This window comes from Capra hircus, chromosome 18 (assembly GCF_001704415.2).
Source record: "Capra hircus breed San Clemente chromosome 18, ASM170441v1, whole genome shotgun sequence".
NCBI lineage: Eukaryota > Metazoa > Chordata > Mammalia > Artiodactyla > Bovidae > Capra > Capra hircus.
In genome coordinates this window covers 56,667,531-56,695,453 of record NC_030825.1, presented here as the reverse complement: position 1 = coordinate 56,695,453, position 27,923 = coordinate 56,667,531, and the positions used below count along the sequence as shown (strand labels likewise).

Here is a 27,923-nt window from a genome sequence, read left to right as displayed (position 1 = left end):
AGAAATTAACCAAGGGTATCAGAAACCAAGGATGTCTGCAGATGGATCTGGAAGAAACCGGACGTCAAGGGAACATGTCAGAAGTCAGATGGTTCAGAGACTGCCCAGGCTGGGCCGGAATTAAAAGGACATCAGATGTTATGGACAGATGGGGAAGCAGTCAGAGGTGTCACCTAAATGGCAGAGGAAGAAGGAAGATAGCATCTCACGTCTTGGCCAGACCTGCTGATACAGAGCTACATGCTAAGTCCGACTCTTTGCGACCACGCAAACTGTAGCCCACCAAGCTCCTCTGTCCAGGAGATTCTCCAGGCAAGAATACTGGAGTAGGTTGCCATTCCCTTCTCCAGGGGATCTTCCTGACCCAGGGATTGAACCTGAGTCTCCTGCATTGCAGGCAGATTCTTTATCACTGAGCCACCTAGTAAGCTGAGAGAGATGGCAGAGGCTGCTGCTCCTCCTAAGTCACTTCAGTCGTGTCCGACTCCATGCAGCCCACCAGGCTCCTCCATCCCTGGGATTCTCCAGGCAAGAATACTGGAGTGGGTTGCCATTTCCTTCTCCAGGGCATGCATGCATGCTAAGTCGCCTCAGTCGGAGAGAACCTCAAAACTTGGTCCTTCCACAACGGTAACAAATAAGCTGGCTAAAAAAGAAAAAAAACTGTCAGGATCAACTTTTTCAGAATTCTGGAATCTAACATAAAATTTACAACAAACAGGAGAATGCTTAATGAAGAAAGATTTCAGTAAAAGAGCACTGTGACATTTAAACTAATCCACTTATTGCCAATTCCCCAGCACAGTGGTTGCCTTGAAAAAAATAGCCCATGTTCCTGCTGCAGGTTGTTGTTATCAGAGGGAACAACTCAGATCTTAACTCTTTTTCTTTTTAATGTCTATGGGATCTTCCCGGATCAGGGGTGGAACCCATGACTCTTGCACTGGCAGGCGGATTCCTTACCGCTGAGCCACCAGAGAAGCTCCAGATCTTACTCTTAAATAACTGTGGTTGTGTGTATCAACCTAGCTGGTGGCTCTCTGAAAGGACGGCTCAAGGGCTGGCTGTTGTTTCACTGTTCTTGCAGCTTCCCCCAGAGCAGAAGTGGCTTCCCAGGTGGTGTTTAAAAACATGAAAGACAAACGTATTAGCCTCGGCTCCTTGATGCAAATAATAACAGTCAAGGCAAGCGAGAGATACTCTGAACAACCCAGGAGGGCAGAGGGAAGCAGCAGGGAAAGGGGATGCTTGGGGGAGTGAGGGGTTTAAAAAGCTCCTACATGGAGCTTCCCTAGTGGCTCAGTGGACAAGAATCCACCTGGCAATGCAGGAGAAACAGGTTCGATCCCTGGTCTGGGAAGACCCCACATGCAGCAGAGTGACTAAGCCCATGTGTCACAACTACTGAGCATCTGCTCTAGAGCCAGAAGCGTGCACACCTGGAGCCTGCGTTCCACAACAAGAGAAGCCATGGCAATAAGAAGCCCAGGCACCACGACTAGAATGGAGCCCCCACTCACTGCAGCTAGAGAAAAGGCTGTGCAGCAATGAATTATGACATGTGTGCGTGCTCAGTCATGTCTCTTTGCCACCCCATCGACTGTAGCCCGCCAGGCTCCTCTGTCCACGGAATTTTCCAGGCAAGAATACTGAAGTGGGTTGCCATTTCCTACTCCAGGGGATCCCTCCCAGGGATCGAACCCACATCTCCCAGGTCTCCCGCGTTTCCCAAGTCTCCTGTGTCTCCTGCACTGACAGGCAGATTCTTTACCACTGAGCCACCAGGAATACAGTTAATAAAGACTCAGTGCAGCCAAAAATAAATAAATATTTTTAAAGCTGCTGTATATACCAGGAAATCTAGAAAACTGCAAACGACTGAGACTGGATGCATGCTCAGAAAAGACTAAGGAAACCCCTAAGCTTTCGCCTCTGGCTGACCTTTAGGCTCAGCCAAAGCAGGAAGCTGAAGCCAAAGCAGAATTGTAAACAGCCTACCCAAGTGTTGAAAGACAGCTCCACAAACAGCCAGTTTGCAAAGTGGGAGAGTTTCATTCCCCCACCTGCATGCATTTAAGGAAATCTCTGTCAAGTCACTATCTGACCACTAAGCTAACAGAACCGGATTTCAGCGCTCATACATAATAAAGAATATGGACTTTACAAAAACAGAAAAGTCACTAAACAAACAACGACAACCCACAAACAGCAGCAACAACCCCTGAAGAAAGGAGCTAAGCCAGCTTCCAGAGTTGCCATATTGTAATAGTCAAAATGTCCTGTTTTCCACAACAAAAAACTATGAGGGTTGCAAAGAACCAAGAAAGTATGACCCATTCAAAGGACGAAAGAAATTAGGAAGCTGAGTCACTGGAATTACTAGAAAAAGACTTTAAATCAACTGTCTTAAATATGCTCAAAAAGCTAAAGGAAATTATGAACAAAGAGCTAAAGGAACCCAGGAGAACGATGTCTCAGAAAACAGAGAATAGAAATAAAGATACAGGGACCTCCCTGGTGGTCCAATGGCTAAGACTCCATACTCCTGATGCAGGGAGTCCAAGTTCAATCCCTGGTTAGGGAACTAGATCCCACATGCCACAGCACATGACTGCTGCAACTAAGACCTCTCACAGCCAAATAAATAAATAGATTTTTTTTTTTAATTTTAAAAGCCAGAACATTTATTGTGCGACTAATCGTTGAAATCCTTAAGATGAACTGGATGCTGCAACAGCCGCTCGCTTGGATTTAGGTGTTGTTCCTTCACAGAATCCATGCCTGAAATAAATAGATTTTTTAAAAAAAGAAATAAAGATATAGAGATTACAGAAAGTAATCTGTAATTACAAGTAGAAATTCTGGAGCTGAAAAGTGCAATAACTGAAATGAAAAACTCTTTTAAAGGGCTTAAGAGTAGCACTGAGGAGGCAGAAGAGTTTGTAAACTTGAAGATAGGTCCACTGTGATTATCCAGTTTGAGGTGTAGAAAGAAAAAAGAATGAAGAAAAATAAACAGACCTTAAGAGATATGTGGGACACCATTAATGAGTCAACATAGGCATAACGGGAACCCCAAAAGGAGAGGACAGAGAGAAAGAGACAGAAAGGCTATCTGAAGATATAACAGACTGAAACTTCCCACATCTGATGAAATACACGAATCTATACATCCAAGAAGGTGAAGAAATCCAAGTAGGCTAAGTTCAAAGAGATTCACACTAAGAAACATTATAACCAACTTGCTGAAAGCCAAACACAAAGAGAGAATTTTAAAATCAGCAAGACAGAAGTGACTCATGTAAGATCAAATAATTATACATGATAGTTACAAAACCATAAAACTCTTAGAAACATAGGGATAAAACTTTATGACCTTGTATTTGGCAATGGTTACTTAGATATGCCACCTAAAGCATAAGAAATAAAAAAATAAAAAGGACAAATAGGACTTCATCAAAATGTAAAACTTGTGTGCATCAAAGGACACTCTCACTAGAAGAAAAAGACTGCCCACAGAAAGGGAGAATGTATTTGCAAATCATATATCTAATAAAGGATTAATACCCAGAACATATAAAGAATTCTTTAAACTCATCAACAAAAATGACTGACAACCCAATTTAAAAATGGGCAAAGATTTGAATAGACATTTCTCCAAAAATATATAGATCACCGAGAATCACATGAAAAGATGCTCAACTTCATCAATCGTCAAGAAAATGCAAATCAAAACCACAGTGAGGTACCATTTCACACCCATTAGAATGACAATTATAAAAAAGAAAGAGAAGAAGGAAGGAAGGAAAAAAAGGGGGAAGGGAAAAGCAAGTAACAAGTGATGGTGAAGATGTGGAGAAATTAGAACAACTGTGCCTTGCTGGTAGAACTTTAAAGGGTAACACCATCGTGGAAAACAGAATGTCGGTTCCTCAAAAAACGAAACCTAGATGGTCCAGCAATTCCACTCTCAGATATGTACTCAAAATAATTGAAAGCAAAGACGCAAATAGATGTTCAAACACCAACCATAGCCGTATTTTCCATGATAGTCAAAAGGTCAAAACAATCCAGAGCAGATAAACAGATACAGAAAATATAGTATACCCATATAATAGAATAGTATTCAACCTTTAAAAGGAAGAGTATTCTAACACATGCTGTAACACTGCTGAGCCTTTATCTCAATTTTTTAAAAAATCTATATTTAGCTGATGACCAGATAACAATCCAAAGTTGAAGAACTCCTGTCACGGTACTTCTTTGACACAAAAATAAGGTCTATCTCTGATCCTACTTGAATTCCATGACCTTGTTTTTAAACTTCTCAGATGTGTCCCAACACCTCAGCTTTAGCCCAGGCCCCCATCTTGGCTGCCTGAAGGATCCCAGCTTTACTTTCCCGTGCGGAGCCCTTGCCTCTAGTTTTGTCTGCTTCTTGCATTGCAACTGCAGCAACGCATCTAAACTGCAAGAACAATTAAGATGAAATGACGGCCCATCGTCTTCAGATAACATCTATCTTCCTCGCAGAGGCAACTATCTGGAAGGACGAGATTGAGGCACATGCGCTGTTGTTGTTGTTAGTCGCTAAGACATGTCCAGTTTTTTGCGACCCTGTGGACTGTAGCCTGCCAGGCTCTTGCATCCGTGGGATTTCCCAGACAAGAATACAGGAGTGGGTTGACATTTTCTTCTGGGGGATCTTCCCTACCCAGGTATCCAACCCGCAATCTCCTGCATTTCAGGCAGATTCTTTACTGCTAAACCACCTGGGAGAAGCCCCGATGCATATGCATGAATGGGGTAAACATGGAGAATGGAAGAATAGAGTTACAAGAAATGCATAATGGGAGAGGCAGGAGAAAGAAGCAGCACTCAGAGTCATATATCAAGAATGGAGGGGGACCTCCCCAGCATCCAGCGGTTAATTAAGATTCCTTCTTCCAACGCGGGGGTGGGCGGGCATAAGGGTTTGATCCCCGGTCCGGGAACTAGGATCTCACATGCTGCAGAGTATGGGCAAAATTAAAAATAAATCAGTAACACTTAAAAAAAGAAGAAGAAGAAGAAGAATGAGAGGGGAGTGGGGGGTACCAGAACCTTCCTGCTCAAGCACTGGAATCCGGTAGAAATAAAGGGCAGGAATGTAGGAGAGAGTAGAATCACAGGTCAAGTCAGCACTCACCATCTCCCAGAAGTACAAGGCCATCTGAGCCCTGTTGAGCAGCAGTGCCCAGAGGAGCAGGTCGCTCCAGGGGGCCTGCCCGGGGACAGCTTCCATCAGTTCCGAGGCAGCCTTGTCTGACAGCATAAACGACTGCAGACGGGAAAGGCGCGATGAGGGTTGGCTCCGCCCCAGACTCTTCCTGACTCCGCCCCAGCCATCAAGCCACACCCAGCTCTCTGATCACACCGCCTCCAGGCAGAGCCCCGCCCCCAGGTCCCTCAGTGCTCCCTCTACTCCCACCCTCCTTTCTTACGTTCTCTCTGCTGCTGTCGCTCCGGCGGGTGCCCCCAGCGGGGAACGTCGGCGCGCACGTCTTCCCCAGTAGCATGCGCAGCACCTGCCCCACCTTAGGAAACTGTAGCTCCGCAGAGGGTTTAAGGGCTGGGGCTTTGGTGCTTCCACCGTGTGACACTTGGTCCAGAAGGTTGCGGATAAGTGAGTTGGGGGGCGCTGCGTTGTAGAGCTGGGCCAGGCGCACCGGGGTCAGGAAGTGGCCCAGGCTGAGGCCATGGGAGATAAGCAAGCGCACGAACTCCGGCCGGTCGTTCAGGAGGGCGTCCATGAGGGAGGCCTCCAGGTGGAAGGACTGGTGGGGGCCGAATGAATGGGGGAAGAGTTGAGCACAGAGACGGGCAGAAGGCCAGGTGAGGTCAGAGATTAAGGACAGGAGATGGGAGTACAGAACCATGAGTGATGGACAGATGGACGGATGGGGAGAGAGGAAATAAGATAGGGACAGACGGGCAACCAGAGACGGGTGGACAATTAAGAGAAGGCTGGAGAGGCCATAATGGAAGACAGAGCCAGATGTCAAAGGAGTTGGAGTGGGGAGAATGCATCCCTTTTGTCAGGATCCCCACCTCCAGGCCCCAACCCCTCACCCGCCATTGGATGTCCCCCCGGAAGAGTTCACTCTGGGCAATGTCCACACGGTTCCAAGCCACAGCCAAACGCAACTCATCCAGGTAAGCTGAGGCTTCAGAGCTCCCACAGGCTGAAAGGGTGACAGGGAGAGGGGGCATGAAGTCAGAGGGGGGGGGGACTGGGAACAGGACGAGCATCTGTATTGCTTCTTCTTGAGATGCCCGACATTTAAACTCGGTATAAAGTGAGTGTTGTTGGGCAGAGTCTGGAGCCTTTAAGAAGCCAGGCTATTACAAGCATAAAGTCATTCAGCTCAGGGACAGAACACAGACCAATGGTTTAGAGGCCCCAAGAAAAGGAAAAGGAATCATGTATATTCACTTTACATTTATTGAGGTAGGCTATGAGCCAGGTGGGCTTCCCTGGTGGCTCAGACTAAAGAATCTGCCTGTGATGCAGGAGACCCGGGTTAGATCCCAGGGTCAGGAAGATCCCCTGGAGAAGGAAATGGCTACCCACTCCAGTCTATGGGGAATTCCATGGATGGAGAAGCCTGGTGGGCTATAGTCCATGGGGTCGCAGACTATAGTCCATGGACTATAGTCCATGGGGTCAGACATGACTTAGCGACTCAACAGCAGCAACAACAATGGGCCAGGCAGTGAGAGAGATGGAGAGAGAAACTGGATGCAGGCTCTGCCCTGAAGGAACCTCCTTCCGGGGAAATATGTCTCAGAATCACATAAACACCCTAGAGTGATCAGTCCCCTTGGAGGTGGGTGTAGAATGTGATTAAGGCCAGAGGAGGCTACAGTCAGAGGTATGGAGAGACCCAAGGGAGCCTCCTAGAGGTGGACAATGAGGAAGGGCTTTTGAAAGACTAGCAGGATTTGTAAGTATGTGTCTAAAATGAGAAAAGAATCTGAGGCAGCAGGGGCAGCCCAAGCAAAAGCCTGGGTGCAGGAAAGCACAGGATATGACAGCAAACGTGAGTCACTCTGGCTTCCTGCAACTTGGGAGTATTTGTGAGAAGAAAGAGGAGCACGTAGCAGGAAAAAAAAAAATCCAAACATTAGCAGGGCTCCAGGAGACCCTGAGGCCATTCAAAAGAACAAGGAAGAACAAGTGGCCTTTAAAACTTTGATCCCAAAGTGTGCAGTCAACCGCGTGTGACCTTGGCCAAGTCACTACCCCACTCTCTGAGCATCGTTTCTTCATCTGCAACCTGAGGAGACAGTCCTTCTAGGCAGGAGTGAAGGATCAGAGCAGGATCGGAGAAGGACGTGTGCTACCCGCTCAGCCCGGGGCCTGGGTATTCCTAGACTCTAAGAAGCATCCGGCCCCTTCCCCCATTCCTTCTTCACCTGCCGAAACCCCATCCCTTCAACTCTGCCAACACTGAGCCTGTCCAGCCACCTCCAGTTTCGCCAGCAGAGTGTGATCACTCGCCCTGCTGCAAGCCACGGACTTATACCACCACCCCCTCACACCACATCTTAAAGAGCGGCTGTGTTTTCTCCCAGGAGGCCGGTGAGTTAACTTCTGTGAAGTGAATCGCATTTGCTCACTGCCATCCTCTATTAAAGGATGTGTCCCCACAAGAAATGGAATCATATTAAGGAGAGCTCCCATTTATCAGACTTCCCCTGGGGCAGGCACTGCTGAGGCTCAAAACACTCCTGCCAGGTATTATCTCAATGTTTTCAGAGACAGAAACTAAAGCTCAGAGAAGGTAAGTCTCTTTCTCAAAGTCACACAGCAGAGAGGGGGGCCACACTGGTATTCAAATTTTAGTTTTATCTGATTCCAAAGTCAAAAATAACTACCTCACCACAGAATATGGTAGATGCAATTGGGGTGGGGACCTGGGGCTCAGAACGCATTAAAAATTCACACTATGCCTCTTGGGAGTTTTTTTTTTATCTAGGTGAGTGCTTTGCACGTAAAACTCTTCTGACACCAAAATGACCCTCCTCACACACATCTCTGCAGAGCCCTGGGGATCCACCTTAGCACTTATTTATCCCACCACCCCATCTTACTAACTCCAGGTTCTACTGGCTCTTCAAGGCCCAGCTCAACTCCCACCTCCCAATTGAATTTTTCTCGCCTTTCTGACAGCAGTTCGTCTCCCATGTCTTTGTCTTGAATTTTACTTAAGATGTGTCCAAACAGCCCTGGTAGGAACTGCTTTTATCTCTGAAGCCTAAGCTAGTCTTGGCTGAATGAATAAGGAGCTCCATCATCAGCCTCTGCCACATGGCCATTGTGCTCCCTATCTTGGTTTTCATCATTCATGCCTCTAGTGGAATATCAGAAGTCCCTCACTGCAAGATGGCACTCTGGTTCATCTCTGATGCCAGCACGCCTCAGGGCTTAAAACATCAGGGGCATGTAGGAAAGGTAGAAAGGGTGAGTGGGTGGATAGATGGAAGAATGGATGGGTAAGATGGATGGATGAAAGGATAAATGGATGGATGGATGAAAGGATAAATGGATGGATGGATGAAAGGATAAATGGATGGATGAAAGGATAAATGGATGGATAGACGAAAGATGGATGGGTGGATGGCAAGATGGATGGATGGTTGAACAGACGGTGGAATGGAAGGATGAAGGGAATAATGGGTAGAGAGATCAGCGTACCTATGGCTGGCTAGATGGATGAAAGGATGGGTGGACGGATGCAACAGAAAGAAAGCAGTGTTGGAACATAATGAAAGTATCTTGGGAAAACTGTCCAATAGCACCGTGCAAAGCCCCAAAAGGCACTGACCAAAGGAAAGAGATAAAAAGCGGCACAACTTATTAGAGAGGATGGGTAAAGTGCCGAAGACAGGAGAGTGTCCAAAGCTGAGCTGACAGAAGCAGAGGCTGGGGGATTCCAAGTCTTACCCTTGACAAGGGCCCTTAAAACGATGGTCTCAAATTCCTCAGGGCCATCATCAGTTGAATAGACTGTCAGCAGCTCCTTCCGGGTCATGATCCTCTCCACCTGCAGAATACCAAATTCTGCCACCCCGACCCAACTCCCTGGTGTTGTCCACAGAGATAAAGGAGAACATTCCCCTGCAGGGCCCCACAGTCTAGGTGCCCAACACCCTTTACTCCCAGAACCTAGGGGTGTCCAGGCCCCCAGGCCTCTTCTCCCTCAGACCCAGGAGTCCACGTTCCCAGGCTTTCCTCATATCCACGAGGCTGGGTCCCCATTCCCCTTCCCTTGGATCCAGGACTCCAAGTCTTCAGCATCCCCACATCTCAAGAGTCAGGAACCCAGGTCCCCAGCTCTCTCCCATCTCGGGTTCCAGAGTTGGGCCCTCAGTGTCCTACCTGGGCCTGCAGGACCTCAGGGTCCCCATTGGGGAAGAAACGCTTAATCAGATCTCGGGGTTCACGTCGCCTGCCCCCGCCACTCCCTGGAGCCAGAGTGTCCTCCAGAATCTCTGCCAGGCAGTCTGCAGCTCCCCCAGATCCAGCCACCAGGAGGCAGGGGAGCTGAGCCTGGGTGGCGTTTTCTATCCGCTACAGAATAAAAGGGGCAGGCAGGTTAGGGAAGGAAAGCATTCACCCTTCCTGGAGCCTAGATTCCCAGCCCTTTTCTCCTCCAGGGCTTGGGACCCAGGAGTACAGCCCCCAGGCCTCTTGGGCGCCTATACCTTCAACATCTTCTCATCACCATCAATGAGGAGGAGGAGGACAGGGATGTCAATGCCAGTCCCTGCAGGGAGAACAGAGCAGAAGGCTTGGTCAGCTCCCATCAGCCTCTGCTGGGGATGGCAGAGAATCACATTTCCCAGGAGTCCCCGGGGCAAACGCTGGCTTCTGCCTAAAATCCTCAGTCCTGAGGCTCATGGGAACTGTCATGCCTTTGAGGGTGTTGGGAGGGGCCGGATCTTGAAGACAGTAGTGTTCAACTTCTCAAGGGAGGACAGGGCTGGGAACCTGGACTCCAGGGTTCCTGAATGAGGCATGAGTCAATCCTGTGACTGATTAACTGACCTGGAGCCAGGAGAGGATGAAAGTTCAAACAGAAAATGAAGGAAATAAGGAATAGGAAGGACTATCCAAATACAATAAAGATATTTATCAAAGCCCAATAGCAAACTCATAAAAGTTTTCTATTAACTCTATTCCCATTAAAATAAGAAATGAGACAACATTAGTACTAGTCACACTTATCTGGGTGTTTTGAGCTAATGCAATAATACAAGAAAATGAAATAACTGGAGTGAAAACTTGTGTTTTTTTTAAGTTGGAAGAGACAAAGGTATTTATCTGAAGAAAAGATGATTTACATTCTCAGAAAATTAGAGACTCCACTCAAAATAACTAAATACCAATAAGAGAATTTGGTTAAGTAGATTAATACAAGAAAAATATACAAAAATAAAAAACTTTTTTCCAGCTAGTAAGAATATGTATCTTATCCACATTTCCACAAAAATGATAAAATACCCAGGGATTAATTTGTATAGAAAGTTATGATACTTTTATAAGATTGATAAAACCTTATTTAAGGACAAGGTATGAATAAATGGAAAGGTAACACATAAATTCAATGCAGTTTGGGGAAAGAGGGAATTCGAAGGAGGTTGGCAGTGTTTTTTCTCTGTTCTTTTTTAATGGAACAAAATAATTTTAAAATTCATATGAAAGAATAAAAAAAATTCATATGAAAGAATAAATATTGAAGAGTTAAGAAACTGTTGAAAAAGGACAGTGAGGAGGAACTTTCTCTGATATATACATTTAAACATCTTTGAACTGCTGTAAACAAAATATGTTTTTGGCACAGGAATAAATACATAGAGAAGTAGAAGAGGAAAAGGTTTAGAAATAGTTCAGTGTATAAAGGAACTGAATATATAACTGAAGTGACATTTCAATTTAGCTGGGAAAATATAGCTTATTTATTAAATGGTCATGAAGAAAATACAGCTTCCCATTTGGAAGAAAGAAATGTAGACTCTGCCTCAAAATATGTAAAGATCATTTCCAGATGGATTAAGGTTTAAATATAAAAGTATACGATATTAAAAAAGAAGACTTAGAATATTTGTGTAGCATTGGAGTTGAATGGACTTTTCTAAAAAGACCAAGGGAAACCAAGGATATATAAGAGGAACAACAAATATATCTAACCACATTAATATGATCAAATTTTTATGGAAGTAGACACCAGAATTAAAGCATCTTTTAAAAATTTTACAATACATCTAACAGTTAAAGCTCTCCTATCAATAGGATACAAAGAATTCTTATAAAAAGATTTGTAAAATAATCCAATTCAAAAAGGGCAAAGAATATGAATAGACATTTCATATTCCGTTCATATTGAATAGAAATCTGATCAGCCAACAAAATGTGTTTTTATCTTTTAATAATGGTTAGAGAAAACATCAAGTTAAAAGTGTGAAGTCAGGACTTCTCTGGTGGTCCAGCGGTTAAGAATCTGCTTGCCAATGCAGGGGACATGGGTTCAATCCCTGGTCTAGGAAGATTCCACATGCTGCGGGCAACTAAGTCCGTGTGCCACAACTGCTGAGCCCAGGCTTCTCAACAAGAGAAGCCACTGCGATGGGAAGCCTATGCATCGCAATGGGAGCGCAGACCCCACTCTCAGCAGCCAGAGAAAGCCCAAGTGCAGCAATGAAGACCCAGCACAACCAAAATTAAATTAAAAAATTTTTAAAGTGATACATCACTTTCTACCCATCAAGTTGGCAAAAAAAAAGAAAAATTAAGGCAAGAATATCCAGAGTTGGTTAAGACTGATCGGAAAAGGAAACTCACACATTCTTGATGAGAGAGTGAATGAAAACTGCTACACATTTTGAGAAAGTTACTTAGGACTATTAGTACACACACAGCAATCTCACTTTCAAGATCTACTGTATAGAATTTTAAACACCTGGATGTTGGGAGTTCCCTGGTGGTCCAGTGATTAGTCCTGAGTTGCCTCCCTGGTCGGGGAACTAAGATCCCACAAGTGGTGGGGCACAGCCAGGAAAAATAAATTTTTAATTAAAATAAAACACTGGGATGTAATTATGGACATTTATACAAAGATATTTTTTCAGCATTGTTTGCAGTGCCAAACACTGATAGCAGTTTAAGTATCCAATTGAGAAAAATTTAAATAAGAGATGGAACAAACATTATAAAGGAATATCATGCAACCATTAGAAGGAGATGTAAGATAAAGGAGTTTGGACCTAAAAGGATGGTTGTAAGAAAGTGATACGTATATGTATAGTATAAAAGAGAGAAAGACCATAGAGGTGGAAATATAATCGCATAGGATTTTATAAACATAGAGAAAGGTATAAAAGGATAAACCCCAAACCATATAACACTGATTACCCCAATAGAGGGGGCTGGAGCTGGAAAGGGAATTTTCTAACTTATTTTTTTCTTCCTCTTCTTTGGCCTGTGGGTTATTTACAAACTACAACTCATGCAATGATAAGAATTTCCTTACATACCTTCTCATGGTTTGATTAGCTCCAATAAACACATATTAAAGTTGCCACATATTAAACACATTAATTTAAAAGATTAATTAAAATATTAAATTAATATTAAAATATTATGTTGAGTGAAAGGAGGCAATTTCAAAAGGTCATATATCATATTCCATTTATTTATCTTCTGGAAGAGAGAGGCCTAGTGTGATAGAAAACAGATTAGTGACTGGGCACCAAAGGAATGCCTTCATGGGAACAGAACTGGTCTGTGTCCTGATTGTGGAAATGGCCACATGAATCTCTGTACCTATGCCTATCCATCCCAAAAAGTCAGTTTACACCCCGAAAAGATAATTTTAAAAATAAGGTTAAGGGAAACCTCCTACGTTGTTGGTGTGAACGTGAATTGGTGCAGCCACTACGGGGAACAGTAAGGATGTCCCTTAAAAAACTAAAAATAGAGCTACCATATGATCCAACAATCCCACTCCTGGGCATATATTTGGAGAAAACCATGATGTGAAAAGATACATGTTCCCCAACGTTCACTGAGCGCTATTTACAATAGCCAAGACATGGAAACATCCTAAATGTTTATCGATGGAGAACTGATAAAGAAGATGAGATGTGTATATGTTTATATGTGTGTGTGTGTCTATATGGGCTTCCCTGGCGGCTCAGTGGCAAAAGACTGCACCTGGAATGCAGGAGACCAGGGTTCGACCCTGGGTTGGGACCATCCCCTGGAGGAGGGCACGGCAACCCACTCCAGTATTCTTGCCTGGGGAATCCCATGGACAGAGGAGCCTGGTGGGCTACAGTCAATGGGCTTGCAAAGAATTGGACATGACTGAGGGACTAAGAACAGCACATATGTATAAATATATGTGTATATGTATATAAGATGTGATGCGTGTATACATATAATTATAATATATATATTATATATAATGGAACATTACTCAGCCATAATAAAGAATGAAATAATGTCATTTGCAGCAACATGGATGGACCTAGAGATTGTCATCCTGAGTGAAGTCAGACAGAAAAAGACAAATATCAGATGATAATTGCTTATATGTGGAATTTGAAAAAATGGTACAAATGAAACTATTTACAAAACAGAGTCACCGATGCAGCAAAAAAACTTATGGTTACCAAGGCGGAAAGCAGGGCAGGGGGGATAAGTTGGGAGATTGGAATTAACATATCACATTAGGTACAAAAAGTGAAAGTGTTAGTCGTTCAGCATATCTGACTCTTTGAGGCCCCATAGACTATAGCCTGCCAGGCTTCTCTGTCTATGGGATTCTCCAGGCAAGAAACCTGGAATAGGTAGCCATTCCCTTCTCCAGGGGGCTCTTCCTAACCCAGGGATCGAACCCAGGTTTCCTGCATTGCAGGCAGATTCTTTGCCATCTGAGGCACCAGCAAAGCCCATTATGTATAAAACCTACTATGTATAAAATAGATAACTAATAAGAACTCTACTCAACACTCTGTAATGATCTATATGGGAACAGAATCTAAAAAATCATGGATATCTGAGTCACTTTGCTGTACAGCAGAAAGGAACACAGCATCGTAAATCAGCTATATTCCAATAAAAATTAATTATATAAAAAAAAACCCTACATGTGTGAGTCAGACTCTGGACCCACTGGGCCCGATAAACTAGTGTGTATGCCCTGGATACTTTGACTTTGATCAAGGAGTAGTGGCTGGAAGGAACTTTGAGTTGTCTCTTCTGAGAGGGTGTGTTCTGTGAGTGGGAAGAAAAATAAAATGGTTTGTCAACCAAAAATAAAATAAAATGATAAAAATAAGATTAAAATTGCCCCCAAACTAATTAAATTTCAAGAATTAGGTGGACACCTTTTAAAACATAAGAAACGTTTATAAAGAAGCAGCTTTCTGTTCAGTTGATTTTCTACACTGGACGTTTGTTCCTGTTTTAGTGATTATGCTCTTGTCTGTATTAGTTCACTGCTTCTACTGCCTCTAGCTGTGTCTTGCTCTTCTGTTTCTAGGATTTTTTAAAATTGGAGACAAATCGTTGATGTTCAACCTGCCTTTTCTTTTCTTTATTATATACACATTTAAGTCTACAGGTTTCCCTTTAGGTATTGCATTGTGCTGTGCTATGCTTAGTCGCTTAGCCGTGTCCGACTCTTTGTGACCCCGTGGACTGTTAGCCCACCAGGCTCCTCTGTCCATGGGATTCTCCAGGCAAGAATATTGGAGTGGGTTGCCATGCCCTCCTCCAGGGGATCTTCCTAACCCAAGGGTCGAACCCAGGTCTCCCACATCGCAGGAGGACTCTACGGTCTGAGCCACCAGGGAAGCCCAAGAATACTGGCGTGGGTAGCCTATCCCTTCTCCAGGGGATCTTCCCGACCCAGGAATCAAATCTGGGTCTCCTGCATTGCAGGCGGATTCTTTACCAGCTGAGCTACCAGGGAAGCCCAAGCATTAGCTGCACCCCCAAACATGTTGGTATGTCATGACATAACCATCACTCGGTTCAAAATAGTACCTAGCTTCTTTTTTTTTTCCTTCTCTGATCCATGGGTTAATCACAAACTACAATTCATGCAATGATATGGATGAATCTCACATTGACTATGAGAAGCGAGAATTTAAGACGTGAGGATGGTATGATTCTAGTCACATGAAACAGGTTCAGAACTACCCGACGCTCTGACAAACACGATGAAGTGGCCTTTGGGTGTGGTTAGGAGAAGGCTTCTGAGGGGTGGTATTATTCTGTTTCTTGATCTGGGTCCTGGTTGCCTAAGTGGGTTCAGTTTGTTAAAAACGCATCAAGCTGTCCACCTTTGTGTATTGCAGATTTCAAGATAAAGGATTTTTTTAAACACAGCAAGTGATGGGAGAAGTCCCTTGACCACAGGAAACTCCCCCTGGCCACAGTACCCAGATTGCAACCAGAGGGGATCACTGGGATCCTGAGCAGTGAATCCCCAGTGGAGGAAGCCACTCACCTCCCACTCCCGTCTTCTGTTGCGCCAGGTAGGACTCGAAGCCCAAGCGGAAGCGGTTCTCGCCTCCCAGGCGGCCGTGTGTGCCGTCGTCCACCAGGAAGAAGGCTGAGTAGTTGTAGTCGAGAGGGAACTGGACCCCATCCTCCGGGTCTCCGCGCCACCGGTACCTTGCGGGGAACGAGCCCTGGGGGGACAAGTGGCCAGACCAGGGGGTCTCTCCATCAGGGCCAAAGGGACAGACACTAGGCACTCATCCCTCCCCTAACTCTAAGCCCCAGCCCCCTCCCGACTCAGACCCAGGGCTCCATCCAGGTCCCCACCCCAAGACCCTGAATCCCACCTTGGGGTTGGTGAGGGTGTCTCTATTCCGCACCACGCCCCAGGGGACCACGCCCATGGCCACCACCTTGCTGCCCCCAGTGCTGGCCGTCTGGTGGTCCCGCACAGCAGCACCGACATGCCGGCCGATGCCTTTGTGCAGCCCTCCGGTGACAATCCAGGCCCCTACACAGGGACACAGAGAGTAGTGGTGAGGTCCAGGGACAACGCAGGCTGCAAGCAGAGACACAGAAAGAGACCAGAGAGGGAGACAAAAGCCACACAGAGACGGCAGAGAGGGAAATAGGCGTTCCAGGGAAATGGGGGGAGATGGGGGGGCCAGGAGGCACAGCCCCACCCCGCCTCAGTCACCTGTGCTCTGGGCAGCCCGCACCAGCCCGCGTCGCAGCAGGTCCTGCAGCCAGGTCTGGAGGATGGGGCCCCCTGACCCCCCCAGCACTGACACCACCAGGTTCGGGGCCCGGAAGCCCCAGACTTTGGTGACCAGAGTATAAACTGTAGCTGGATCCGTGCGGTCCGAGAGCCGGAGGAACTGTGGACACACGAGAGGAGGGGACACAGGGAGAGGGGACAGAGAGAGAGGGACAGAGATGCAGAGAGAGGAGCACAGCGATGGGGGCACAAAGACCCAGAGAGAGGAGGACAGACTTACAAAAGACAGAGGGGGTGGAGAGGACAGAGATCCGGGAGAGGTGAAGACAAGGATGGGCAAATGGGGAGACACAGTGTTCAGCTGGGACGCTGAGGCACGCAGTCCCACTGGCCAACCCCGGCCTTGCCCAGACATGCTGGCCTCACATTGCTGATCTTGCGGCCAGCACCCAGGAAGTCCAGGTCCCCGAAGGCATCTGTGGGCTTCTCCGTGGTGTGCAAGTCACTGTCCCATACGGTCACCACGGCTGCCCCGAATGCATCCTCCACAGCCACGGATGGGTGGGCACCCCGGGGATGCCCACACTGGCACAAGGTCCCCCTGGGGGGGAAAGAAGAGGATGAACCCCAGGAGTGTTCGCACCGACCCTGCAGAAACGTCCCTATCTCTGTGTGTCACCCCCAGAGGCGCTCACAGTCCATGCTGACCTTGGCACTGCCCCTCCTTGGTAGGGAGAGATTGGGGCAGAACAACCACAGTCACCTCGCCCACCAGCAGGAAGCCACGGCGGCTCAAGCAAGCCTGGGCAGGGAGGTCTCTGTACAGGGCCCGACACTCACTGTTGCCTTCAGGGCCTGAAGTGGGAAAGTTCAGGGGCTGGGGGTCATCAGGGTGACCTTGCTGCCCCCAGTCCAGACAGATGATATTTGCATGAAAAGGGAAATCAAGAGAGTGATTCAGAGAGCATGCAGGTTCTAGAGGTCAAGGCAGCTGTGTGACTTTGAGCAAGTAGCTTCACCTCTCTGAGCCTCAATTTCCCACTCAAATGAAGAGACAATAATAGCACAGCCTACTTCAGAGAACTGTGAGGAGCCAATGAAATAACAACATTTCTTCAGATGGGGGCTGCATACCAGATCCAGTCTCCGTGAACTCCACACAGAGCTTTAAATAACCTTGAATAGCACAGTGAGAAAATCATTCCTTTTTGAGCTCTCCTGATAACTGTCAAGGAGAGAGGCTCAGCTGAGTGCTAGAATATTTGTCATGCCTAACTCTTTACTATTTTTTTTTTTTTAATAACAGAGACAAGTTGGCCTCGGGCTCAGAAAAAGGCTGGCAACAGCATCCGTTTAGAAAGTAAATACTTCGGCTTAGTTTTTATTGTAATTGTCTTCAATGGCTTGTTTCTTTCTCTTTGTGGCAAATGGAATGGATTTTCCATTTATGGTGATCATATATGAGACATTTTCCCCCTAAATAAATATACAATTATCCCTAGTGACTTCATGGGATTGGCACCTGAGTTTTAAAAGAGCAAGCACCGAGGGTTGAGAGGTGAGGGATTGGTTTGGAAAGGTATCTAAATTTCTTTGGTCCCTGATGCCAGAAGGGATTCAGATACCAGGGGATACCGGCATTTATGTAAACAGTGAGTCAGTGATAGTTGCTCAGTCGTGTCCGACTCTTTGCGACCCCATGGACTGTAGCCTGCCAGGCTTCTCTGTCTACGGAATTCTCCAGGCAAGAATACTGGAATGTAAACAGAGTAAGCTCCAACTTAAACAGACTAATTTTCTAGAAGGAATAGCACGAGTGGTCCAGGGATTTAGCAAAAGTTGTAAAGACAATAGGGGCTTCCCAGGTGGCGCTAGTGGTAAAGAACCTGCTAGCCGAGGCAAGGGACAAAAGTTAAGAGACTAGGGTTCAATCCCTGGGCCAGGAAGATCCCCTGAAGGAGAGCATGGCAACCTGCTCCAGCATACTTGCCTGGAGAACCTGATGGACAGAGGGACCTAGCGGGCTACAGTCCATACGGCTGCAGAGAGTCAGACCTGGTTGAAGCGACTTAGCACACACACACACACACACACACACACACGCGCAAAGACAACAAAAAGAATCAAGCAACCACACTGAATATACCAGCTTCGGGCAGAGTGAGGACTATGGGACACACCTCTCCTCCTTTCTGAGTCAACCGTCAGGGTCCTGGCATGCCTCAGTTTACCCACCTGATCCTTTCACCCATCTCAATCCCTTCCCTGGGCGCCCCTCTCCTTCGTTCCTGTCCATCTACTTCCCATGAGCCCTTCCTGGCAAAATTTTTTCAACGAATGTTCCAGAACTTGAATTCTCCAGTACAATAGCCTCTAGCCACACAGCGCTCCTTGTAGTCAAATAAAATTAAATACAATTAAAAATTCAGTTCCACAGTTGCTCTGGCCACATTTCAAGTGACCAGGAGCCACATGTGTGTGGCCAGTGGGTGCCATATTGGATGTGACTATAGAACAGTTTCATCATTCCAGAAAACTCTAGTGGACAGCACTGGCAGATACCCCATCTGCCTGTCTCATCTCCTACCCACCCCTTTCTCTGCGTGGCCACCAAAACCGAAAGTGTCCCCGATAAAATCAGCGGTTTACCTGCATGAAAAAATCAGCGGTTACCTGCACGTCTCCAAATACAATGGTTTCTATTCAGGTCTTGTCTGACTCTGACTAAACGACACCAGTCATGGCTAAAAGGCTCTGATTCCAGAAAACTTTTTCCTTGGCAGAGCATGCCCGTCCCCCTGGCTGCCCCATCCGGCCTCATCTGTGGCTTTCTCTTCCTCTGTGCCTCCTTCGAGTCCAGGTGTTCCAGAGCCAGGGCCACATGCCTTCCCGACATGGGCCTCAAGCTCAGTGTCCCCAAGGGCCAGGCAGGGGAGAGAAAGAAGCATCAGGGGGAAGATTGTAAGTGGGTGTGCTGGACACCGTCCTGACTTGAGGTAGCATGTCTGTCTTGAAGCATTCAGAGACGCGTTTTTAAGGAACCCTCTTCCATGGCAGTGGGTGAGAGGTGGGAGAGGGGTGGAGAGATGGGTCATAGAATTACCCATTCACAACATCCTCCGATTTTACTCTTTCTTCCCACGCCCATCCCACTTCCACAGTTTCCAATACCATCTACAGCTGGGACTTCTCAAATCCTTCTCAAATCTAGGATGGAAGTCGCAGACCTTTCCTGAGTCCCTGACCCAGGTCTGCCATGCCCTTGGTTCTCATGCGCCTGGGTTCCCATCTCTGGGGCTCCCAAGCCCCAGACCAGATGTCTGGGCCCATCCTCCCCTTGCCCCTCATTCCACAAATCCATAGGCCCCCAGGCTCTTGCCCCGTGAATCTTTGCCCTGACCCCTCCTCTCTGGGTCCCCACAGCCCTGGCCTGCCTCAGGCCTCTTCTCCTCCCACTTGACCCTTGCCCAACATGGGTCTCAAGCTCATCGTTCCCGAGGGACAGGCAGGGAAGAAAAGAAGCATCAGGGGGAAGATTGTAAGTGGGTGTGCTGGACACCGTCCTGACTTGAGGTAGCATGTCTGTCTTGAAGCATTCAGAGATGCGTTTTTAAGGAACCCTCTTCCATGGCAGTGGGTGAGAGGTGGGAGGGGGTGGAGAGATGGGTCATAGAATTACCCATTCACAACATCCTCCGATTTTACGCTTTCTTCCCACGCCCATCCCACTTCCACAGTTTCCAATACCATCTACAGCTGCTGCTGCTAAGTCGCTTCAGTCGTGTCTGACTCTGTGTGACCCCAGAGACGGCAGCCCACCAGGCTCCCCCGTCCCTGGGATTCTCCAGGCAAGAGCACTGGAGTGTGTTGCCATTTCCTTCTCCAATGCATGAAAGTGAAAAGTGAATAGCTGGGACTTCTCAAATCCTTCTCAAATCTAGGATGGAAGTCGCAGACCTTTCCTGAGTCCCTGACCCAGGTCTGCCATGCCTTTGGTTCTCATGCTCCTGGGTTCCCATCTCTGGGGCTCCCAAGCCCCAGATGTCTGGGTCCATCCTCCCCTCACCCCTCATTCCACAAATCTGTCGGCCCCCAGGCTCCTGCCCCCTGAATCTTTGCCCTGACCCCTCCGCTCTGTGTCCCCACAGCCCCGGCCTGCCTCGGGCCTCTTCTCCTCCCACTTGACCCTTGCCCAGCCTTTTCCCCCGGCTTCCTGAACTCCCATTCATCTTCACGTGGCCCCCAGGGAGTTCCACACCCAGAGCTGACCCTGCCCCTTCCAGGGCTCCCTGGAACACCCAGACCCGGTCCCCAACCCCTCAGGGTGGCATTTGAGGCCCTGTAACTTCTGGTCCCACCCTCTTCCTTGGTTTCCTCTCTCCGATGGCCCTGGCACCCTGAACTCTGCCCTTTCTTCAATCCACAATGTCAACAGGGGGCAATTTATACTTGCTGTTCCCACTCCTGGAATCCAGCTCACCTTCAGCTGTCAAACTCCAACTCTGTCACCTTCAAATGTTCCCTCACTGACCCCTCTTCCTGTGTCCCCTCCCAGCCTTAACCAGATGCTCCCCCGGGGACCAGCGGTGTGTTCTCCGCAGCTCTCACTTCCTAGCCTTAGAATCATCTTCCTCTCACCAGACCAGAGGTTTCTAAACTTCCTTGACCATCCTTCCCATCAGTAGAAGTTTCTGAGCTGCTGCTGCTGCTGCTAAGTCGCTTCAGTCATGTCCAACTCTGTGCGACCCCAGAGACGGCAGCCCACCAGGCTCCCCCGTCCCTGGGATTCTCCAGGCAAGAACACTGGAGTGGGTTGCCATTTCCTTCTCCAATGCATGAAAGTGAAAAGTGAAAGGGAAGTCGCTCAGTCATGTCCGACTCCTAGCGACCGCCCAAACAGTATTTATATTTATGCATCATTCAAGTCATCCTGCACTAATAGAATATATTCATAATAGAACACACCTTAAATTAGGAACACTGACATTTCCCACACCCCAAGGGTGGTCTTAGGGACACCAGAAAGCCAGAGCCCCCTTGAGAGACCATCACGGAAGGCCAGGAGCTCTTAAGAGCCGCCACTCTTCACCCCGGCTTACCCAGCACAAGCACAGGGTCTACACACACGAGTTAGTAACTGCGACCTTCCAGTGGGAGTCACACATATTTGCCAGGGCTTACTAAGCACTGAGTGCTGTTTCAGAAATACCGCAAGCATTAACTTGTTTAATTCTCACAATAGCTTCAGGAACTAGAGCCTGTTTTTACGCCCAGATAATAGATGAGCACAATGCCCAGAAGAGTAAAATGATTTGCCGCAAGCCACCTAGCGCCTCAGTTGAAATTTGTGTCTCGGTTCAAATGTGAACTGTGGCAAGGGTCTGTACTCTCGCAAACAGTGCTCCCCCTTGGAAGTGCTGAGTGAGAGTGTCTGGGAGGAATGAAGGAAGGGATGAATGAATGAGACAGGAACAGCCAAGAAAGAAAGACAAGAGAAAGTGACACCAGAAGGCAGACACCCAGAAGGGAAACCGGGAAGGAAAGAAACAGAAGCCTGCCCTGGGGCTTTAACACTGATCCTGAGCGCGAGGCCGGGAAGTTGCAAATGTTTGCAGACTGACCCAAGGCCTCCCCGATACACAGGGCCACCGGGGAACGCCCTTGGGAGTGTCCGCAGTGACAAGACCGGGGACCGAAAGGACCCGAAGGGCGCGGTTTGCGCGGTGTGCGGGGCTCAGCGGGCCCGGGACGCTCGAGGGTCTGTCCCCTGGGCGAGCTCCTCACCCCGAATCTGTGGGGTCAGCGACGAAAGTCGTGCACGTCTTCTTCTTGAAGATCTTGGGAATCCAGCTCTGGGGGACAGGAACAAGGGATGAGGGGATCCAACTCAGTCCTGCGGACACAGAGTGACCCGCCCGCGCCCTAGCGGGAGATCCGGGAGTCCAGGACCCCAGCGTCATCCTCTCCCGGATTCCGGAGACTCGACCCCCACCCCCAGCCTCCCCCCTTCTATCCGTCCCCGGGGACCCAGGAGTCCCGGCCTCCAGTAATCCCCCCCGCCCCCTCCTTTGTCTGACCCAAGAATCCAGGTCTCAAGCGCCCTCCTCCCTGCGAGCAAGGAGGCCCGGCCCAGGCTCCCTGTTCCCTCAGACCCGGGTCCGACGCTGTACCTGCTCCTTCTCCGCACCCACCATGCTGCCGCGGGCACAGCGACCTATCTGGCAGCCCGCACCCCCTGCACCAACCCGGGGCTCTAGACGCGCCCGGGACAGACCGGATCCGCCGCCTCCCCGCCCAGCCCGGGGCGGGACCAGGTCTGCGGGGCGGGGAGCACAGGGGATGCGTAGAGCGGGAGGCGGGGCCGAGGCTGGAACAGGACCCGGGGAGAGGGGTCAGGGACCAGAGAGAGGGGATCGGGGACCAGAGAGAGGAGATCGGGGACCCAGAGAGTGAGAGACAGAGTCCAAGAGAGGGGGGCAGAGGTCAGAGAGAGGAGGACGGGGCGCAGAGAGGAAATGCCAGCGATGAGGGGGAGGGTCCACTGACCACACTGACAAAGTGTTGGGGGGGACACAAAGACTTAGGTGGGGGCAGAAAATTGGATGGGTGGAGGGCTACAGTGACCCAAAGAGACAGTGAGAAAGGCTCGGATAGGGGGGATAGTGTGCACACAGACACACTCAAGAGTGAGAAGAAGGGGACGGAATCCTCAGGATGGGGGATAGGGGTCCTGAGAGAGCAGGTGAAGAAACAACGGTGGAGAGAGGGAGACCCGTGAAGAAGGCTGGGGCCCCAAAGAGCTGAGCAGCAGTGCTGGGGTGAGCAGTGGGAGGTGTGGGTAGGCGAACGGGCAGGGCGGTGTGTCCCCTGCCAGCTCTCTGACAGGGACAGCTGTGGCCGCCCGGGTAACCTGAGCCCCCCGCCCCGCTGCGCCACATTTATAGCCCTGGCCTGGCCCCATCCCCTGCCCCCAGATCTGAGTCCCAGGGACAGGAGGTCACGGGTATGTGTGCCGCAGCAGAATGCCTCTCACCCCTCGCCAGGGCCTCCATGCTGGCATCCACCATTTCAGCAGAGCAGCCCATTCTGGCCAGAAACTCCCGGGAATCTAACCCCCTAGTCCTTCCTTGGCAGGGGTCTCTCCCTTCACATACATCCCTCCTGCTCCCCTCCCCCGGGGTCCAGGCTCCCCGACACTGGCCGACTAAAAATCTAGCCACTGTCTTGGCAGCTGCCAAACATGAACGCGTTGGCAGCCCAAAGTCAGAGACCCTCAACTCCTCTCTCCTGGCCAAAGAGAGACCCCTTCATTCACCCCCTACCCAGCTGAGAGGAGGAGGTGCAGGAGGGGAGGGGCAGGAGGGGACTGACCCAGAATAACTCAGGGCCCAGAGTAAATTTAGCCACAGAAAGGGGAGGAGAGAGACCCTATTGGCTGGGAAGTGGGAAGGAGGGCCTGTGAGGGGGGTCAGGGGACTCTGAAGACAGCCTCAGAGGGGTGTCCAGAGGCTGACTGTGAGGGCCAGAGGGCAGAGACGGGGAGGGACACAGCAAAGGAACAACACACGGAGCCAGAAAGGGAAGGAGCCCCAAAGGGACAAGGAGCCCAACATCCATCCTCGCAGCCACAGTCGCAGTGGGAGCCAGCCCTGGGAGCAGCTCCGCTGCCTGTCTGTCCCCATGGGCCTCTGCGGGCCATGGCTGCACACTTCTGTCCTCTGGGCCACAGTGGCCAGCCTGCTCCTCCCCCCCGCCATGACCCAGCAGCTGAGAGGGGCTGGACCCGGCCCCAGCAACTGGGATGACCATGCAGGAGCTTCGGGGCCCTCGGAGGACGTGTCGGGCAAGTCTGACCACCCCGCGCACAGCCACGGAGGCCATGGAGATGAGAACAGGGATGTTTCCACAGACAGTGGGCACCATTTCTGGGGCCACGGAGACCACGGAGAAGAGGACGAAGATGTCTCCAGAGAATCCCAAGGCCATAGGTACCAAGGCCGCGAGGTGGGAGATGAGAACGTCTCTGACGAGGAGGAGTACCCCAAGCATGCTCAGCAGGCCCACGGACACAGACACCACAGAAAAGAAGACGCAAATGATTCAGCTGAGCGCGGGGACCACTTCCCCAGCCACGAGAGCCAGAGCCATCAAGACGAGGAGGAGGAGGAAGTTGTGTCCAGTGAGCATCACCATCATCACGTCGTCAGGCAGGCCCACCGAGGCCACAGAGAAGAGGAAGATGAAGACGAGGAAGAGGAGAATGTCTCCACTGAGTATGGACAGCAGGTCCACAGATGCCAGGACCGCGGGGAGCAGGAGGACAAAGACGGCTCAGAGGAACATGACCGCGACCATGGCCCCAGCCACAGACATGGGGGCCACGAAGATGACGATGACGGCGATGATGCTGTCTCCACCGAGCGCAGACATCAAGTCCACAGGCACCGAGATCATGGGGAAGAGGAGGAGGAGGAGGCTGTCTCAGAGGAACATCCCCACCATCACAGCTCCAGCCACAGACACCAGGGCCACGAAGAAGAAGCAGATGATGAAGATGATGATGATATTGTCTCCACTGAGCACAGACATCAAGTCCACAGGCACCAAGATCATGGGGAGGAGGAGGATGACGATGACTCAGAGGAACATCACCACCATGGCCCCAGCCACAGATACGGGGGCCACAAAGAAGAAGAAGAAGATGATGATGATGATGAAGATGACGATGATATTGTCTCCACTGAGCACAGACATCAAGTCCACAGGCACCGAGATCATGGGGAGGAGGAGGATGACGATGACTCAGAGGAACATCACCACCATCATGGTGGCAACAAGGAAGATGAGGATGAGGATGTGTCCACGGAGCACTGGCACCAGGGCCCCAGACATACCCACCATGGCCTTGGAGACGAGGAGGAAGAGGACGAGATCACAGTCAAGTTCAGCCACCATGTTGCAAGCCCCCAACCCCAAGGCCACAAGAGCGCTAAGGAGGAGGACTTCCCGGAAGATTATAAAACAGCAGTCCCTGGCCATGACCACCATGGAGTCCCCAAGGAGGAAGATGAGGACATCTCTGCCAGGCTTGGCCACCAGGCTCCCAGCCACAGGCAGCAGGACCACAGAGATGAGGGCACTGGCCACAGAGGGTCCATCAGGGAAGAGATGAGCCACCGGTCCCCAGAACACATGGGGGTGAAGGATAGAAGCCACTTAAAGGAGAGCGATTCTGAGGAGGACGAGGAAGAGAAGGAAGAGGATCACAGCTCCCGTGAAGAAGCCAACGAAGGTTCAGAGGAGGGAGGAGAAGGCACCCGTCATGGCAGCCTGGATGACCAGGAGGATGAGGAAGACGAGGAGGAAGGGCATGGCCTCAGCCTGAGCCAGGAGGAGGAGGAAGAGGAGGAGGAGGAAGAGAAGGAGGAAAAGAGAGAAGAGAGAGCTGAGGTTTGGGTCCCACTGAACCAAGACCACCAGGAGGAAGATGAAGAGGAGGCGGGGCTCGAAGAAGATGAACTCCCCTTCACCATCATCCCCAACCCGCTGACCCGGAAGGAGGTGTCTGGAGGTGCCTCCAGTGAGGAAGAGAGTGGCGAGGACAAGGGTAAGTGATCTGACTGGTTGGGGGTGGGGAGGAGCGGAGTCAGCCTGGGTCACTGCTGCCCTCTTGTCCCCACAGGTCAGCAGGATGCCCCGGAGTATGGGAACTACCAGCCAGGGTCCCTGTGCGGGTACTGCTCCTTCTGCAATGTATGTCCGCAACCCAGATCCACCCACCAAGCTGTTTCTAGACTTTGGTCCAGGGCTCTGGTGTGCCTGGGGAGGGTCGTGAGCAAAGGAGAATCAGGGACAGTTCTGAGTGAACAAAGACACTTCTGGGGCCACCAAGGGGGCAGACTGGAGGCCAGGAGGCTGGGGAGGAGGCTGGGACAATGGTCCAAGAGTGGGAGGGTGAGGCCTGAGCTGCACTTGCAGACCCGAGGACAGGGAGGAGGGGGCAGGGCAGATCGCCAGGGGTGGTGGGCGGGGGGGGGGGGTGGGGGGGGGTGGGGGGGGGTGGGACAGGACTGGAGACGGTGAGCAGGGAGGAAGGTGGTGAAGAGACTACCCGAACGTCCAGCGCACAGTAACAAGGTGGTGTCGCGGCACCTGGCAATGGGGAAATGAGAGGGTGGAAAGCAGTTTGGGGGAAGATAACTGAGCTCAGTGCTGGAGGTGAGGAGGCTGAGAAGTTGGGGAAACGTCCAGCCGGCAGGGCGGAGGACTGGTGGATGGCTCCTAAACATCTCCGTCTAACCTGGCTCCCATGGTCCCCAGCGATGCACTGAATGTGAGAACTGTCACTGTGACGAGGAGAACATGGGAGAGCATTGCGACCAGTGCCAGGTGAGACTTCTCCCAGACCCAAAGACCCTCCAAGGCTCAGGGTGGCCCGGGACCAGCTAAGCACCCCCAGCCCCAAATCCTGCCCTCTGCCCTCAAACCGACCTAACCCCTTACTCTTGATGTAGCCTGGACTCCAAACCCCGTCCTACCTCTGACCTTAAGCTCCACCTAGCTAGTCTCCACAGCTAGTCTCCTGCCCTCGTGCTGCCCACGCCCCATCCTGACCCCGCCCCTGACCGCCTCCTACCTCTCTCTCTCTCTCCGTATCCTCAACCCCAGCACTGTCAGTTCTGCTATCTCTGCCCGCTGGTCTGCGAAACTCTCTGCTCACCGGGTGAGCATGGGCGGGGCCCAGGAGGAACCCGGTGAAAGGGCGGAGCCTAGAGGGGGCGGAGCCAACTCGAGGAGGGGACCGGAAGGCTGTGGGGCGTGGCCATGTGGGGAGGCGTGGCCGAGGCTGGGCATCTTTGACAGGAATGGGAGGAGCACTGAGGGGTGGGGCCCGCACCGAGGGAAGGTTGGGGAGAGATGCCAAAACTAAAGGGGTTAGGAGTGCCTAGAGGATTGAAGGGCGAGCCTAGAACCGAGAGGGTGGGGCCAAAGCAAGAATGGGGCTCCTGAAGCATGAGAACACCCAGAGCCGAGGGGAAGGAGTGGGCCCTTCAAAGGTGTCCCGGAAGAAGGAATTAATTTGGGAGAAGGAACCCAGAAAGGGGGGGCGGAGCTAGTCCTGATCCTGGACTGAGTGAAAAGTGACCCCCATATTCACCCGTGATGTACCCCTCAAGCCTCTTCTCTCCCACAGGAAGCTACGTCGACTATTTCTCCTCGTCCCTGTACCAGTAAGTATGTGGAAGGGAAAGTGTGAGGGCTCCTTTAGAAAGGTGCTGTCCCGCTATGAATTACTGGACAACTCTGGGATTCTATTTCCCCCTTGGTGAAATGGGCAGGTTAAGGACCTCTAAGCGCCCTGGGGTGAGCTAGGGACACTTCGACTGTCCAATCTCTGCGTCCTTCTCTCCAGAGCCCTGGCAGACATGCTGGAAACTCCGGAACCCTGACCCAGCCTCGCGGCTGCGGCGCAGACATACCTCCTTGGCCCTCCAAACCCTTTCCACGAGCCATATTTATTTCTCTGAATAAACGTGCTCCCCGAGACCTCACTGTCAGGCGTGGGGTCGTGGGTTTGAGGGAGAAGAGGCCTGAACTCCTCGAGGTGTTTGGTTTACTAGGTCCTGATAAATAAATCAGTCAACACGG

At 50.1% G+C, this 27,923-nt stretch overlaps 2 protein-coding genes across 5 annotated transcripts in view; one reads left to right on the top strand and one right to left on the bottom strand.

The window, feature by feature from the left end:
- Positions 1–22,580, bottom strand: part of TRPM4 (transient receptor potential cation channel subfamily M member 4) — a 40,532-nt gene extending 17,952 nt beyond the window's left edge. For all 3 annotated transcript variants that reach the window (XR_001919540.1, XM_018062764.1, XM_018062765.1), the window contains exons 1-12: positions 22,445–22,580; positions 22,059–22,126; positions 16,701–16,875; positions 16,254–16,434; positions 15,904–16,067; positions 15,564–15,747; positions 9,751–9,812; positions 9,425–9,616; positions 8,990–9,089; positions 6,112–6,224; positions 5,484–5,816; positions 5,189–5,320 (exon numbers count right to left, since the gene is read on the bottom strand). Coding sequence is in view for 2 of the 3 variants with exons in the window: in XM_018062764.1 (XP_017918253.1) it covers positions 5,189–5,320; positions 5,484–5,816; positions 6,112–6,224; positions 8,990–9,089; positions 9,425–9,616; positions 9,751–9,812; positions 15,564–15,747; positions 15,904–16,067; positions 16,254–16,434; positions 16,701–16,875; positions 22,059–22,126; positions 22,445–22,468 (1,728 nt within the window). In the remaining variant the exon portion in view is untranslated. The remainder of the gene's footprint in view (positions 1–5,188; positions 5,321–5,483; positions 5,817–6,111; positions 6,225–8,989; positions 9,090–9,424; positions 9,617–9,750; positions 9,813–15,563; positions 15,748–15,903; positions 16,068–16,253; positions 16,435–16,700; positions 16,876–22,058; positions 22,127–22,444) is intronic.
- HRC (histidine rich calcium binding protein) lies at positions 23,751–27,923 on the top strand. Of its 2 annotated transcripts, XM_005692705.3 has the most exons (6): positions 23,751–25,881; positions 25,957–26,027; positions 26,595–26,663; positions 26,943–26,997; positions 27,469–27,505; positions 27,688–27,923. In XM_005692705.3, the coding sequence occupies exons 1-6, from the start codon at positions 23,955–23,957 to the stop codon at positions 27,722–27,724; spliced, it is 2,196 nt and encodes a 731-aa protein (XP_005692762.2). In that variant the 5' UTR covers positions 23,751–23,954; the 3' UTR covers positions 27,725–27,923. The 2 variants fall into 2 exon arrangements, with proteins under 2 accessions (XP_005692762.2, XP_013827004.2); XM_013971550.2 differs by lacking the exon at positions 27,469–27,505.

Bases quoted from the DNA above. Each gene is read 5' to 3' on its own strand.
- HRC (XM_013971550.2), top strand. From the start codon at position 23,955: ATGGGCCTCTGCGGGCCATGGCTGCACACTTCTGTCCTCTGGGCCACA. The intron at 25,882-25,956 runs GTAAGTGATCTG...TTGTCCCCACAG, and splicing joins AGAGAGTGGCGAGGACAAGG to GTCAGCAGGATGCCCCGGAG. The intron at 26,664-26,942 runs GTGAGACTTCTC...CCTCAACCCCAG, and splicing joins AGCATTGCGACCAGTGCCAG to CACTGTCAGTTCTGCTATCT.